Source organism: Schistocerca nitens, chromosome 3 (genome assembly GCF_023898315.1).
Source record: "Schistocerca nitens isolate TAMUIC-IGC-003100 chromosome 3, iqSchNite1.1, whole genome shotgun sequence".
NCBI lineage: Eukaryota > Metazoa > Arthropoda > Insecta > Orthoptera > Acrididae > Schistocerca > Schistocerca nitens.
In genome coordinates this window covers 713,589,850-713,604,375 of record NC_064616.1, presented here as the reverse complement: position 1 = coordinate 713,604,375, position 14,526 = coordinate 713,589,850, and the positions used below count along the sequence as shown (strand labels likewise).

Below are 14,526 nucleotides of genomic sequence, written 5' to 3'. Positions count from 1 at the left end.
TCCCTGAATATGGAAGTTAATAGGAATATAAAAAAAAGGGAGGAAGGTTTATCTGTTTAGCAAGAGTAATAGAAGGCAGATTTCAGACCACCTAACAGATCAAAACAAAAATTTCTGTTCCGACACTGACAATGTTGAGTGTTTATGGAAAAAGTTCAAGGCAATCGTAAAATGCGTTTTAGACAGGTACGTGCCGAGTAAAACTGTGAGGGACAGGAAAAACCCACCGTGGTACAACAACAAAGTTAGGAAACTACTGCGAAAGCAAAGAGAGCTTCACTCCAAGTTTAAACACAGTCAAAACCTCTCAGACAAACAGAAGCTAAGCGATGTCAAAGTTAGCGTAAGGAGGGCTATGCGAGAAGCGTTCAGTGAATTCGAAAGTAAAATTCTATGTACAGACTTGACAGAAAATCCTAGGAAGTTCTGGTCTTACGTTAAATCAGTAAGTGGCTCGAAACAGCATATCCAGACACTCCGGGATGATGATGGCATTGAAACAGAGTACGACACGCGTAAAGCTGAAATACTAAACACCTATTTCCAAAGCTGTTTCACAGAGGAAGACCGCACTGCAGTTCCTTCTCTAAATCCTCGCACAAACGAAAAAATGGCTGACATCGAAATAAGTGTCCAAGGAATAGAAAAGCAACTGGAATCACTCAACAGAGGAAAGTCCACTGGACCTGACGGGATACCAATTCGATTCTACACAGAGTACGCGAAAGAACTTTCCCCCCTTCTAACAGCCGTGTACCGCAAGTCTCTAGAGGAACGGAGGGTTCCAAATGATTGGAAAAGAGCACAGGTAGTCCCAGTCTTCAAGAAGGGTCGTCGAGCAGATGCTCTCTGACGTCGATCTGTTGTAGAATTTTAGAACATGTTTTTTGCTCGAGTATCATGTCGTTTTTGGAAACCCAGAATCTACTATGTAGGAATCAACATGGATTCCGGAAACAGCGATCGTGTGAGACCCAACTCGCGTTATTTGTTCATGAGACCCAGAAAATATTAGATACAGGCTCCCAGGTAGATGCTATTTTTCTTGACTTCCGGGAGGCGTTCGATACAGTTCCGCACTGTCGCCTGATAAACAAAGTAAGAGCCTACGGAATATCAGACCAGCTGTGTGGCTGGATTGAAGATTTTTTAGCAAACAGAACACAGCATGTTGTTATCAATGGAGAGACGTCTACAGACGTTAAGGTAACCTCTGGCGTGCCACAGGGGAGTGTTATGGGACCATTGCTTTTCACAATATATATAAATGACCTAGTAGATAGTGTCGGAAGTTCCATGCGGCTTTTCGCGGATGATGCTGTAGTATACAGAGAAGTTGCAGCATTAGAAAATTGTAGCGAAATGCAGGAAGATCTGCAGCAGATAGGCACTTGGTGCAGGGAGTGGCAACTGTCCCTTAACATAGACAAATGTAATGTATTGCGAATACATAGAAAGAAGGATCCTTTATTGTATGATTATATGATAGCGGAACAAACACTGGTAGCAGTTACTTCTGTAAAATATCTGGGAGTATGCGTGCGGAACGATTTGAAGTGGAATGATCATATAAAATTAATTGTTGGTAAGGCGGGTACCAGGTTGAGATTCATTGGGAGAGTGCTTAGAAAATGTAGTCCATCAACAAAGGAGGTGGCTTACAAAACACTCGTTTGACCTATACTTGAGTATTGCTGATCAGTGTGGGATCCGTACCAGATCGGGTTGACGGAGGAGATAGAGAAGATCCAAAGAAGAGCGGCGCGTTTCGTCACAGGGTTATTTGGTAACCGTGATAGCGTTACGGAGATGTTTAATAAACTCAAGTGGCAGACTCTGCAAGAGAGGCGCTCTGCATCGCGGTGTAGCTTGCTGGCCAGGTTTCGAGAGGGTGCGTTTCTGGATGAGGTATCGAGTATATTGCTTCCCCCTACTTATACCGCCCGAGGAGATCACGAATGTAAAATTAGAGAGATTAGAGCGCGCACGGAGGCTTTCAGACAGTCGTTCTTCCCGCGAACCATACGCGACTGGAACAGGAAAGGGAGGTAATGACAGTGGCACGTAAAGTGCCCTCCACCACACACCGTTGGGTGGCTTGCGGAGTATGAATGTAGATGTAGATGTAGATGTAGATCTTCGGATAACTGCTCCAGAGTCATCCATAAACAGCATTAACCAAGCCTGTATTGCCTGACCAAGTGCAACAGGCATGAAACTCTATCCCATAAACATATGACAACCGGCACCTGTACAACACACCCCATGCATGTTTGCATTCAACATTCTGGCGGTTACACCAAATATTAATGTACTAGCATTTCACATTTGCAATGACTTATCTCGCGCTCACATTAAGCTGTGATCCTGCAACGTTAATCAGTTAAATATGTTACCCAAATGCATTCCTGAAATTTCACTACTCTACATTAATTATTTTTTTGCATCATGATTTTTTTTTTTCTTGACAGTGTAGAAGCAACATGTAAATTATAAAATTAAAGATGTAATCAAGTTTTGTAGAAGACTGTATAGTGAAATGATAATTACAATAAGATATCTAGCAAGTTTCACAAAAAGCAAACTGAAGTTTTTGCTTGTTTTCAGAAAACATACCTCTGGCTAAGTCTTCCAAAGTCATCAGTTTTATTTTCTCTCTGTGAGTGTTTACTAAACACAAACTGGCTACTGACTAACTGTCATCATAAACCATGTTTCCACTCAGTCAAAGGTGTTAAATGATCTTGCAGCAGTGCAAAGTGTTGGGTGAACAGTCATATTCATAAAACTAACACAACCCTTTTAGTGTAGTTTTGTAAGGAGACACTGTAGCCCTTTCCTTGCTTCTCTATAGAGTACACACCAGTTTTTGCTTTCCACTTCAAGCTTCTCGGTATCATAAAATTTGGGCAGTTTGTTTACAATTTTCATAGGAATATCATCATGCAGAAGTTCTAGGCAATCGAATGTCAGTTTACAGAAAATCAGATATATTTTATTTGATTTTGTGCTTGTGAAAAATGTCAAAGAGCCTGGCTTTACATAAAGCACAAAAAGTATCCTTCATACTGTCTGCATTGAACAGTGTGCCACTGCCGTGTTTCATTAGCTAACTCTCTCTTTGTTAGCTGCGTTGGAGTACAGCAACATTAAGGCTAACAAATATATTTTTATAATTCTCATCTCAGATACACCAGCCTGAACAATGAAGTGTGTTTTCTGGCAAGTGAAATAGCAAAGTGGGTGGTTTTCACAAACAGTCTGGAGATAATCCAATTTTTATCAAAGAAAGGAAGATAAGCATTTAATATCTTGTTCACAATAAAGCCATCAGCATTGGCTCATATTGGGAAGGATGGCGAATGAAGTTGGCTGTCCCGTTTTCAAAGTAACAAGCTTGGCATTTGCTTTATGCGATTTATGAGTAACCTAGCTCTTGATGGCTGCACAAGGATTTGAATTGCCACCTCTTGGAAAGAGTCTATTGTCTTGTACTGTGCACTTCACTTGGTAATTCTGACCAAAAACTGAATCAAAATCAACATACAAAATACCTTTCAACAGTCTTGATGGCTAAAATAAGAACTGATAACTTATTTTAGTGATTAATAGCACCTACAGATCCATTATTACAATTTTTTAAAATTTGTTTAATGTTTTCAGGGATTATAAAATTCATCTCATGTGTCCCACTATGTACACTAAATTAATTGTGTACTTCTCACTTCGCTATTACACTGACTGACAAAAAAGTGAAGCACACAGAAGACATGGTCAGATAACAATGTAACTTCTATAGACAAACAGCACTGGTGAGGATGTAAATAATTAGGAAACGCAATTTTCTGTGACAAGTAGAATAGAACAAAAAGTGTATTAGTATTATTTATGTTTAGATTTTTATCAGGCCTGGTAGGGTAAATAAGGAGAGTGAGTTGTCAGATGTGTCATCCAGCACCATTAACCATAGTCTAGCAGAAGCCAGACTAGGGATTTACCATTCCATGCATAGGCTACCATCAACAACACAACACAAACAGCTGCATTTCGGGTGGTGCCATAAATGGGAAGCATGGACTTCTGATGAATGGTGTCACATTGTGTTCATCAATGAATCACTGTTCTGCACTTTCTTGAATGTCTGTTGTCAGCAAGTAAGGTGGTGACCTCAGGAAAGATCCCATTCTTCCAATGTTTTGGAGAGGCACAGCAAGGTTAGTCATAGCTTCACAGTGTGGGGAGTCATCGGGCACAACTTCAGGTCAAAGCTCGTAGTGATTGATGGAATTTTGATGGCACAATGGTACTTCACAGAAATCCTGCTTCCTCACGGGCGATAGTATCATGCTGCCATTTTTCAATGGGATGATGCTCATACACACATGGCACATGGCTCTATAAATTGTTTGCATGTTGTTGAGATACTTTAGTGGCCAACAAGATACCTAGATCTGTACCCAATTCTTAAAAAGTGTATTTTCTGTGCAAATATAATACTTTTTTAAATGAGAAAATGCCTGTTGACATTAACAAACTAAAAATAGTGTAAATTAGAATGTCAGTGGTGCTGGCTGCAGGAGTCTAGTGCAAGGCATTTACGAGACATCATATTTTTAAAAGCTTCCACAGCGAAAGTTGGTTGCGCCATTCAACCTACGTTGTTATTCGGTACAATGGTGTTATGTTTGCTTACAGTGTTCTTGTGTGTTCCTTGAGTGCACTGCAACTTACTAGTCAGTTAGGGTGCGACAGTCTTGTTTAGTGATGAAGCCACATTTACCAGATTTGCCAGATAAACCATCGAAACATGCACTATTGCTCTGTTGGCAATCCCCGTTGGCTTTGTGAGGTGCAAAGTCAGCATCCATGGAGTGTAAACATGTGGTGTGGGATAGAGAACCATCAGCTTGTAGGCCCATGTTTCATATACGGAACCCTGAACATGCACAAGTATTGCAGTCTCCTAACAGACTATCTTCCACGGATGCTAGATGATGTTCCTCTGCAGACTAGGAGCAACCTGTGGTAACAACACAATGGCTGTCTAATCCTTAGAGCATTGCAGGTTGGGGCAGGTGGAGAAATCGGCCGTGGCAGAGCACACACTGAATGGGACCGACCACGTAATAAAATTCGCCGACACGGAAGTTCTAGCTGTAGAGAAGCACTATCACACGCGCTTGTTCAGAGAAGCTGTAGAAATACAAAAACACGCGAACAGTTTCAACAAGAAAGAGGAAAGCCTTAAGGTAAACTGATCCTGGCTTCCCGTACTGCAGCAAACGACTGTCGCAGGTAGCAAGAGGAGAACCGCACCGGAAATGACCGCGGAGAAGCCCTCGGACGTTGGCGCGCCAGGTACATATAGTCTGCGGCCGCGAGCTCGCCTCCAGTTCACCACCGGCAATGGAGGGTGAAGCTTTGACAATGCCAGCCACTCGTGCTGGCGAAACGTCAGAAAAATCATTAGATGAACGTCGGCCGAAGAACCCGAGACAGAAGCCAATAGGCAGTTTGTCAACCACAAAAATGATTGAAGGAATGCAGCTGAACCTTATTAAGAAATTTACTTGAGAACATGATTAGTTCTGAAATTACAAATTCACTCTTCGCATTTTACCTGCTGTATTAGCTGAAATCCATATCAATTGTAATTTAATACACACTGCTACAGAGGCAGAAATAGTCTCATGTACATTAATACATAAAATATTACAAGTGTAATACAGAAAACTATTATAAGTGTAGATGGAACTTTTGTATATACCATATTACACTAAATGAATAGTTATGTCCATCATTCGGCATAGCTAATGTTAGAAGATCTCCAGAACACTGATATCTGTCTGACAAGCAAAGAAACTCATGTGTAAGACTGCCTATTTTCTACAGATAAACCAAGAAATTTCTCTGGGATTGCATCATTGCCTATTGTTGGTATTGGAACTGTGTGTGTGTGTGTGTGTGTGTGTGTGTGTGTGTGTGTGTGTTCAGTTTTACAAAACATTAAAGAGGGTGTTTCTATTATTTTTATAACTATCCACGTAGCACAAAACAGGAAAAATCGAGGGCTACATTAAAGTACTCACTTATTTAAAAGCTACTCATTTTAAATTAATCTCCTACTCAGATTTCAACAAACAAGTAATTGCTTTCTAGCATGTGGAAATAATAAGAAATCAGTGTCTCTTTCAGTTACCTGCATGTCAAGTTCATGGCACCTTTGAGCCATTTGGTCACGAGCCTCTGCAGCCACCTCTAGAGCTAAAGCTAGCCTTTGAGCTTCTGCCTCTAGTTCAACTCCGGCAACAGGACCAAAACTTGCCTGGCTAGCAGACTCAAGCTCTTGAATGGACTGCATTATTACCTGTTGCACTGATTCCTCCAACATCATTATCTTGGTTATATATTCTGGAAATACAAATGTGTAGCTTTTCACACACAAAGCCTCAAAAGATGCACAACTCTTCAGCACATCATTAAAAATAAATGAAAATTTTACACTTCATGGCAAGTTAGTAAATGAAGTTTGCAAGCGTTACCCAATCTAGGCACTATGGAATTAATAGTGCCCTTCTTAAAATACACATACATGAACTACTCTCCATTAAAAATTACTCGCTGATAATTTTTGGTAATAAGTTGGACATTTCACAGGATCTTAAATCACATGCCACATTCATCTTATTATCTTCTAAAACAGAGGACAAATCCACAGGTAAACTAGCCTCTGTCCTCTACTCAGAATACCAGACCCAAACAGTCAAAACATGCTGTATTATAATATGTATATACGAATGTCACAAGCACTACACAATAGGAAGAGGATTGGGGATCATCACCTTACAGTAAGAAGCCATGTACATCAGACTGTCACCTATCCATACACAAGGGAGAAGGCTTTCATCTCATATGAGAGGCTCGAAGGGGGAATGCAAGAGCAAATTTATTGTCTATCACTTCCAGCTATTCTGCTCCTCTCATCAATGTTTATATTTCACCAACAAGGTGTGTATTATTTGTGGGGTGAATATTGAGTCACAAAGATTTTCAGATCTTGCTTTCTTTGCTGGAACACCATCACATTCGTCTTCCTGAATACCAAAGAGCTCCATAGCAGCACACTAGATGTTCTGCATTATTTTATCTTCTTCTTATAAGTGCTGTACAAATAGAAGGGCAATAAGGAAGCTGGAGCAGATGAGGAACTTTGCAGTCCAAATATTTATCACATTTTCCAGTGCCCTACAAATTATGGTCCGTCAGTATGCTAAGAAGAATGCAACACTACTGCACACACACTTATTGGAGATAACTGAGAGGGCTGTGTGATCCTATGCCATAACCAATCGCATCTACACAATCTATCTGGTATCTTGGTGTCTATTACAAACAATAGCAAAGTACCCCAGCACTGTGATGTGTAAAGAAAGTTAGCATGGGTCCACAAGGGATGGATTTAAATAATTTGCACTGAGTTCTCTTCATCAACTAGAACAAGATTTGTCTGAAACCTGATGATCATTGTAGAAGACTGTGGGAATGGCCAGATACCCATGCATGTCTCAGGAAGCAGTCCCATGAGTTTAGCAGTCATTTTTAGAGTTGTTATCAGGTATTCATGTTGATGGATGTGGTGCAAAACATTTCTTTAGCAATTTACCCAGTTTACAAGCATGAAATGTGGATTTCAGACAACAGATTTTGCACCAATGCAGTTTGTGCCATAAAGATTTGACACTGCACCATTTTGTTGTGTCATCAACAAGTGACAGAGGTGCACAAGTGATAAACTGGAAAAGTGCGTGCACAGTGTTGTGTTGTTGTGTTCAACATGTCAAAATTTATACTAAACAAAGAGCCTTTGCAGACAGCATTAATTTTTTGTTTTCATTTGAAGAAATTTGCTTTGGGAAGCTTATGGTGAACATGCTCCATGGCAAGATACATGCGAATGATGGTTTCAGTGTTTTAAAAATGGTGTTTTCGATGTTGCAAACAAGGAATGTGGAAAATCGCCAAAAAAATACGAAGATGTGGAATTGGAAGCTCTGTTGAATGAAGATGATTTGCAAACACAAAAACAATTCACCGAGAAGTTGGACATTAGTCAACAAGCTGTTTTCAATTGGCTACAATGAGAGGAGAAAGATTCAGAAGACCGACAAATGGGTACCACATGAGCTGAACGACAGGTAAATGGAAAAGTGCAAAAATCCATGAGAGATTTTGCTTGCTAGGTGCAAAAGGGAATCTTTAAAATCATGGGTAGACACAGGTACGCCATCCACAGTGACTACAAGAACAAATTGCTTTGGCAGAAAGATGATGCTCTGTGTTTGGTGGGACCAGAGGGGCATGGTCTATTATGATCTGTTAAAACCTGGGGACACAGTTAATACTAAGCATTACCAACAACTGACTGATCTGAACCATTAACTGCTCGAAAAAAATGGCCACAATACCGAAAGAGGCAGCACAAAGTTATTTTTCTTCATGACAATGCTCCTTCACTTACAGCAAAACCAGTTCGCAACATGTTGGAAGCTCTCAGCTGGGAAGTTCTACCTGATGTGGCTTACTCACCAGACTTGGCTGCTTCTGATAAACACTTGTTTGGATCGATGTGTCACGCACTTGCTGAGCAGTGCTTTGGTTTGTACAAAGATGTGAAAAAATGGATGATGAATGGTTTGCGGCAAAAGGGGAAACTTTTAACTGGCATGGTATTCACAAATTGCTTGAAAGATGGGAAATAAGTATAACAAATGATGGAGCATACTTTGAATAAAGCACTATTTATCATTCTTCTGAATTTAATATGCATTTTTTTAGACACAAAAATCCGCATTTTATACTTGTACACCTGGTACTCCTCATTGTGGGTTATGGGTTAGGCACGTAGGTTAGATGTAGATGCTGTTCCAGAATTACCGTCATACCAACCCATCCCACAGCCTATTATGGTGGCCAGTTTAACAAATTATGTACATGCAATAAGAATTTGCCTCCCTCAAGCAAAACCTGTTATTGAATTTAAAAGTTCTGACAGTACCCGATTCAGTCAAGACAGAGTGTAATATTATGAGCCCCAGAGAAACAAGTCCAACTTCTGAGAAAGGGCAATTATAAGGCTAAGAATTGTTGGATTTGAATCCAAACCCATCCTTCTGTATGGCCACAAAGTAGAAGCAGATTTTTTTATCCTGGCTGGCAGTGGAAATATCTATCAAAAGGTGTTCTGAAATTGTCCAAGCAAAGTTCTCATGTGTTGTTAGAAGACACCCATGCCTCAGCACAACTGTTACAGATGGCCAACAGATTTTACCAGGTAACTTGTTGATGGCTTCCAAAACCCATGTAGAGCAAGTGGATTAGTTGATTGAGCCCAGTGTTTGCCATAACAATTATTTGCTACTTCTGAGTCTATGTCAGGATTTGAATATCTCAGTCCACAAGTTGTGATGTTTCCTGCCTTTAGTTGGTATTTAAACCACTGCAGAGCCACACACTGAGCACGAGTGTAGAACTGCACTTGTCATTACATCATGGGACTGGCTGCCTTCTACAAGGACCTGATGACTTTTGGATGGATAATCAGTGATATAGTGAGTCACACCTCTGATGTGATTGACTCAGTCATGGGTGCTGATTCTGTTTTCAAAAACACCTAGTTTTCTCTGTTAGTCAGCCATGTTGACTGCTTCTGTTTGAGAAGTGCTCCTACTGGTGGATGTATCCAGAGTGGGAAGTAGTCATTGCAATGATCTTCAATTAGCACTGAGGAGAATCCGCAAGGGTTGGAGATTGTTATCATATGTCTACGGGTGATGATAGCCCTGTAGCAGTGCTGAAATGTGTGTGACTGCCAGTGTTGAAGATACTCAACTCCTTAGGCATCACGAGGCACTAAACTCTACCACTGGGGTAGATACAAGATAACCCCCTTAATACAATGTTAAAATCTCCTAGTAAGAGAAATAGTCGTCGGAGCTGTATTATGAGATCTGTGGCACTCCTATTAATCTAATGCTCTCACTGTGATAAGTTCAGAGAGCATACTGTTATCCTATGTCCAACATAAATTTTAATTTTAAATGCTTGAATGGCTGTAATTAGGGGAACAGCAGTGAAGCATTATGAGTTATTTAAAAATATACATAGCTGTCCTTTGGCTCTATTCCCCAGAAGTCATCCTTGTGGTGGTGGGTGTGGCCTATTAACACAGAAATGCCAGTGAATTTAAAACGTTTTTCCTATAAATAAAAGCACTGAGGCTCTCCCTCTTAAAGAGACATCTCAGCAATGAGGTTCCCCTATCTCTTTCTCCTTACCTTTCTGCCAAGTTGGAAACCTAAAATGGATGGTGGATTGGATGAGGGGCTACAGTTCCTTCAGAAAGATGATGTAGTCCAACACAGCTACAGAAATTTCATCAGATCTGATAGATGAAATAACAGTACAGTTGGCGAAAGAATATCTCTGACAGCTGCCAGTGCTGTAGCCAACCTTGTAGGGGAAAACAATAGTGGTCTGTAGAGCTGTGACAGTGAATCGCTGCCATATACAAAATCGCATTCCGTGATTAGTTGAGGCAGACATGCATAGCAGAGGCACCAAGCCCACTGCAACTGTCAAGAGTTCTTCTTTCACAGACTATACTATAGTGACGAGTGGTTTTACAGCACCAAATACAATTTCTTATATTTTCTTACTGGAGGAGACTGTAGCTCCTTACAATCTCCAGAAAGCTCTTTCATGCTACTCAATTCACGAAAATTTGGTGTCGCCCTGCAGCAGTTCTTGTAGTGGTTGTGACTTGCAACTGAAATTTCTTATGAAGTATCTATAGTATAAGCACATACCGAACAAGCCACTCACATTATAAATTTGTCAGAGGTCAAAAAGCGGTTATGGCTCTTAATTTTGTTAGATCAGAACACACTCTGTTTCTGTCAACCAGATACGCCAAGATTTTTCTTTCTTGGCTGATGAAGATGCGCTTTCTTGATTATAGGCAATCAGGGACACAATTCAGCGCACTTTTTAAGTGGCTTAGATGCTGTTCAAATGTCCTCGACAGCAAGTGTTCATCAGACAAAGGTATCATCAGGAGGGCTTTACTGAAGTGTGATAGGATAGCTATTATTATCTATATACATAAATGATTTGGTGGACAGGACGGGCAGCAGTCTGCAGTTGTTTGCTGATGATGCTGTGGTATACATAAGGTGTCGAAGTTCAGTGACTGTAGGAGAATACAAGATGACTTGGACAAAATTTCTAGTTGTGATGAATGACAGCTAGCTCTAAATGTAGAAAAATGTAAGTTAATGTGGATGAGTAGGAAACACAAACCTGTAATGTTCAGATACAGCATTAGTAGTGTTCTGGTTGACACAGTCAAGCCATTTAAATATCTGAGCATAACACTGAAAAGTGATATGAAATGGAACGTGAATGTGAGGACTGTGGTAGAGAAGGTGACTGGTCAACTTTGGTTTATTGGGAGAATTTTGGAAAGTGTGGGTCATACGTAAAGGAGACTGCATATAGGAAGCTAGTGTGACCTATTCTTCGGTACTGCTAGAATTTTTGGCATCCATACAAGGTTGGATTCAAGGAATACAGCAAAGCAATCCAGAAGCGAGCTCTAGACTTGTTACCAATCTGTTTGAACAACACACAAATGTTATGGAGATGCTTCATGGATTCAAATGGGAATCCTTGGAGGGAAGACGAAGTTCCTTTCGAGGAACACTACTGAGAAAATTTAGGGAACTGGCATTTGAAGCTGAGTGCAGAACAGTTCTACTGCCATCAACATACATTGCATGTGAGGACCATGAAGATAAGATAAAGAAGACAGTGATTGAGCACTCTTTTTCTTTTCTTACGGTAGTGTATAAAATGACCATTGTGTCCACAATGAAAACATATTGGCATGTTATTCACCATTCTCTATATGTCCACTTTTCTGCATGATGTCTGAATTAATGAGGGAGCCAATTGCATCTGTGTCACTGAGAAACTTGAATGCTATCTGATGGTTGCAGTATAAGCCCAGGTTTCTGACTCCATTCCTTAGTGTTGATCTGCCTAGTAGAAATTCATGGCAATGGTGGAGGAACTTGTTCTAGAGTTAACTATACTACCTCCTCCTGGCTGGGTTTGACATTTAAAACTCCTATTTCCTGGGTCCCAAATTAATAGACACAAAACCCTTCATCTCTCTTCTCTTACTATTTGTTGTATTAGTGATGTGAGGGCCTGATGGTATTCTATAACTGCCATCAGTACAACAATCTGAAGTATGCTGAACATCTTCATAATATTTTGTGGCGCATTGTGTCAATGAGCTCACTCTGCTAGATGAAGTCCTTTGTTTTGGTGAGATCCTTCAAAATAAGCACCTGATAGATGTCCTCTGCCATATCTTTCATTAGATGCGAAACTTGGTTGGCTTTCATCATGTCTGGGTTCACTGTGTGTGACAGTGCCAGAGACACACTGTATCTGTAACTGCATCATCCCCCCACCCCCTGTGGGATTGGACACTGTCCTTCAATTGTTCTTTGACTATCTGGATCTGTTACTGGTTGTTGGCAAATGTTTTCTTCATTTTTGTCTGAAATTTGTCCTATCTCTTAAGCTTTCCCTAATTGTTAAACCAAAGCTGGGCTATACCACCCAAATAATAAGCAGACATTGGGGAGACACTTTGTGTCACCCTACCTGTTGTATTTAGCATCTAGGTCAAACCCCTTCAGCCATTTTGTCACTCTGGCCAATGTATCCCAAAAATACTGGTGGATGCCTGATGTGCATCTGACTCACTGATGTTTTTGTATCAATGGTGGCTCAGTAACAAGGGCTGCAGAAAATTTAAATGTACTATCTGAATTTGGGTCTCTGTTCACGAAGACAATGGCTTTTGCGTAGGCTTATTGCGACCACAGCACTGTCAATGACCAAGATACCCAGCCTCTCCAAATTATTTCATGTGGAATCCAGAATTAAGTACTAGTTATGCAAATAAGATAGACAATCAAAACTAACACATCACATGAAAGCAAATTTATTATCCCTTTTGCTGTTACAGATGTGTTGCACCGGCCATGCTGAATATGGTGTTGTAATGGCCTAAGTCTACTACCAGCCCAAAACCCCTTGGTGAGTGCTTCCACCCTGCTGTATTACCTGTGTCAAGATTCTGGCACTGTGCTGCATATTTAGAAGGCAGTTTATGAGCTAAATGTTGTAGAATCAGTATGTCCACTCTCTCTCCAGTTTATCTGTGCTCTTGGTGCATGCTAGCAAAATGATGCATCCACAAATAATTCACAAGGGAAAAGACTTGCTTGTTGGAACACACTTCTGCTGCGTCTAAATATGTTTCTAGTACATAAATAAACTTAACTGTTCTATGGCAAAATTCAAGAGCAGAAATCAATGTTTTCAAATACAAAATCTTTTCCCTTACATCAGAGTTTTCAAATACAAAATCTTTTCCCTTATATCAGAATAATTTCATTACATCGTAAAGAGTGGATTTTGCATATTTTTTTTATTAATTGACACTATGTATGCTGTGCATTTACTTCGTACACAGAATATATATTACTGCATATGAAGAATCAAGTCTGTCTGTTGCCAGTACACTATTTCATCTGGAGAAGCTTCGGACTCAGAACCTTTAAGCTTTTGAATTATTTTTAAAACATGCAATGCTCTTACATGTCCCTTGTACATCATACGCACATGAATATGCACAATTTTTGCTTTACTGGTGAAATGTATGTTATGTAATTACATCAAGTACAAAACAGATATGGTGCCATCTGAAACAGCAAGTCTGTTTCTTGCCAGCATAATTCTTCATTTGGAAAGACACTCAGGAAACTTAATTGTCTGAATACTTTCTACATTACTGAGTATGTATTTTCAAACCTCCTTATGTCCTTGGGAAAGTTTCACAGCCAAAAAAATCGGGATTCCTGAATGTAATCGTTTCTGTCATGCTGGAATAATTTCATCACATTTTAAAGTGATGAATATGATTAGTTTTTGTTTAACTGGCAGAATTAATCCTGTGTATTTACTTGATATTGTAGCACGTGAAACACCATATCTGTATGTTACCAGCATATTTCATCATCTGGAGAGGTGCCTCAGACTCAGAAACTTGAAGCATTTGAATACTTACTGCAATGTGCAGCACTGCAAGTAGCCATGTATGTATGAGTTTTGTTTTCCTGGTGGAATTTATGCTGTGAAATTACATTATGTACAGTATATATATAGCAGCATCTGAAACACCATCTCTCTTTGTTTGTCAGTCAACTGCCTCATCTGAAGGAACTGCTTGAATAATTTTTACTCTCTGTGTTTCTATTTCCTATCATTTTTTGTGATACTCAGCTTTGGACTGGCACTGACAAAATTAAAAACCACTTTTTTATATTGTCTTTCTTTAATTTTTGTATTCCTTGGTTTTTTTCTTTTCTTGAATAATTTATTCAGAAG

General features: G+C 39.9%; 1 protein-coding gene across 1 annotated transcript in view; it reads right to left on the bottom strand.

The window, feature by feature from the left end:
- LOC126249729 (protein Hook homolog 3-like) overlaps positions 1-14,526 on the bottom strand; it is a 199,012-nt gene that overhangs the window by 70,707 nt on the left and 113,779 nt on the right. Inside the window, exon 6 of the mRNA XM_049951409.1 lies at positions 6,200-6,411. Within this exon, the coding sequence (XP_049807366.1) occupies positions 6,200-6,411 (212 nt within the window). The remainder of the gene's footprint in view (positions 1-6,199; positions 6,412-14,526) is intronic.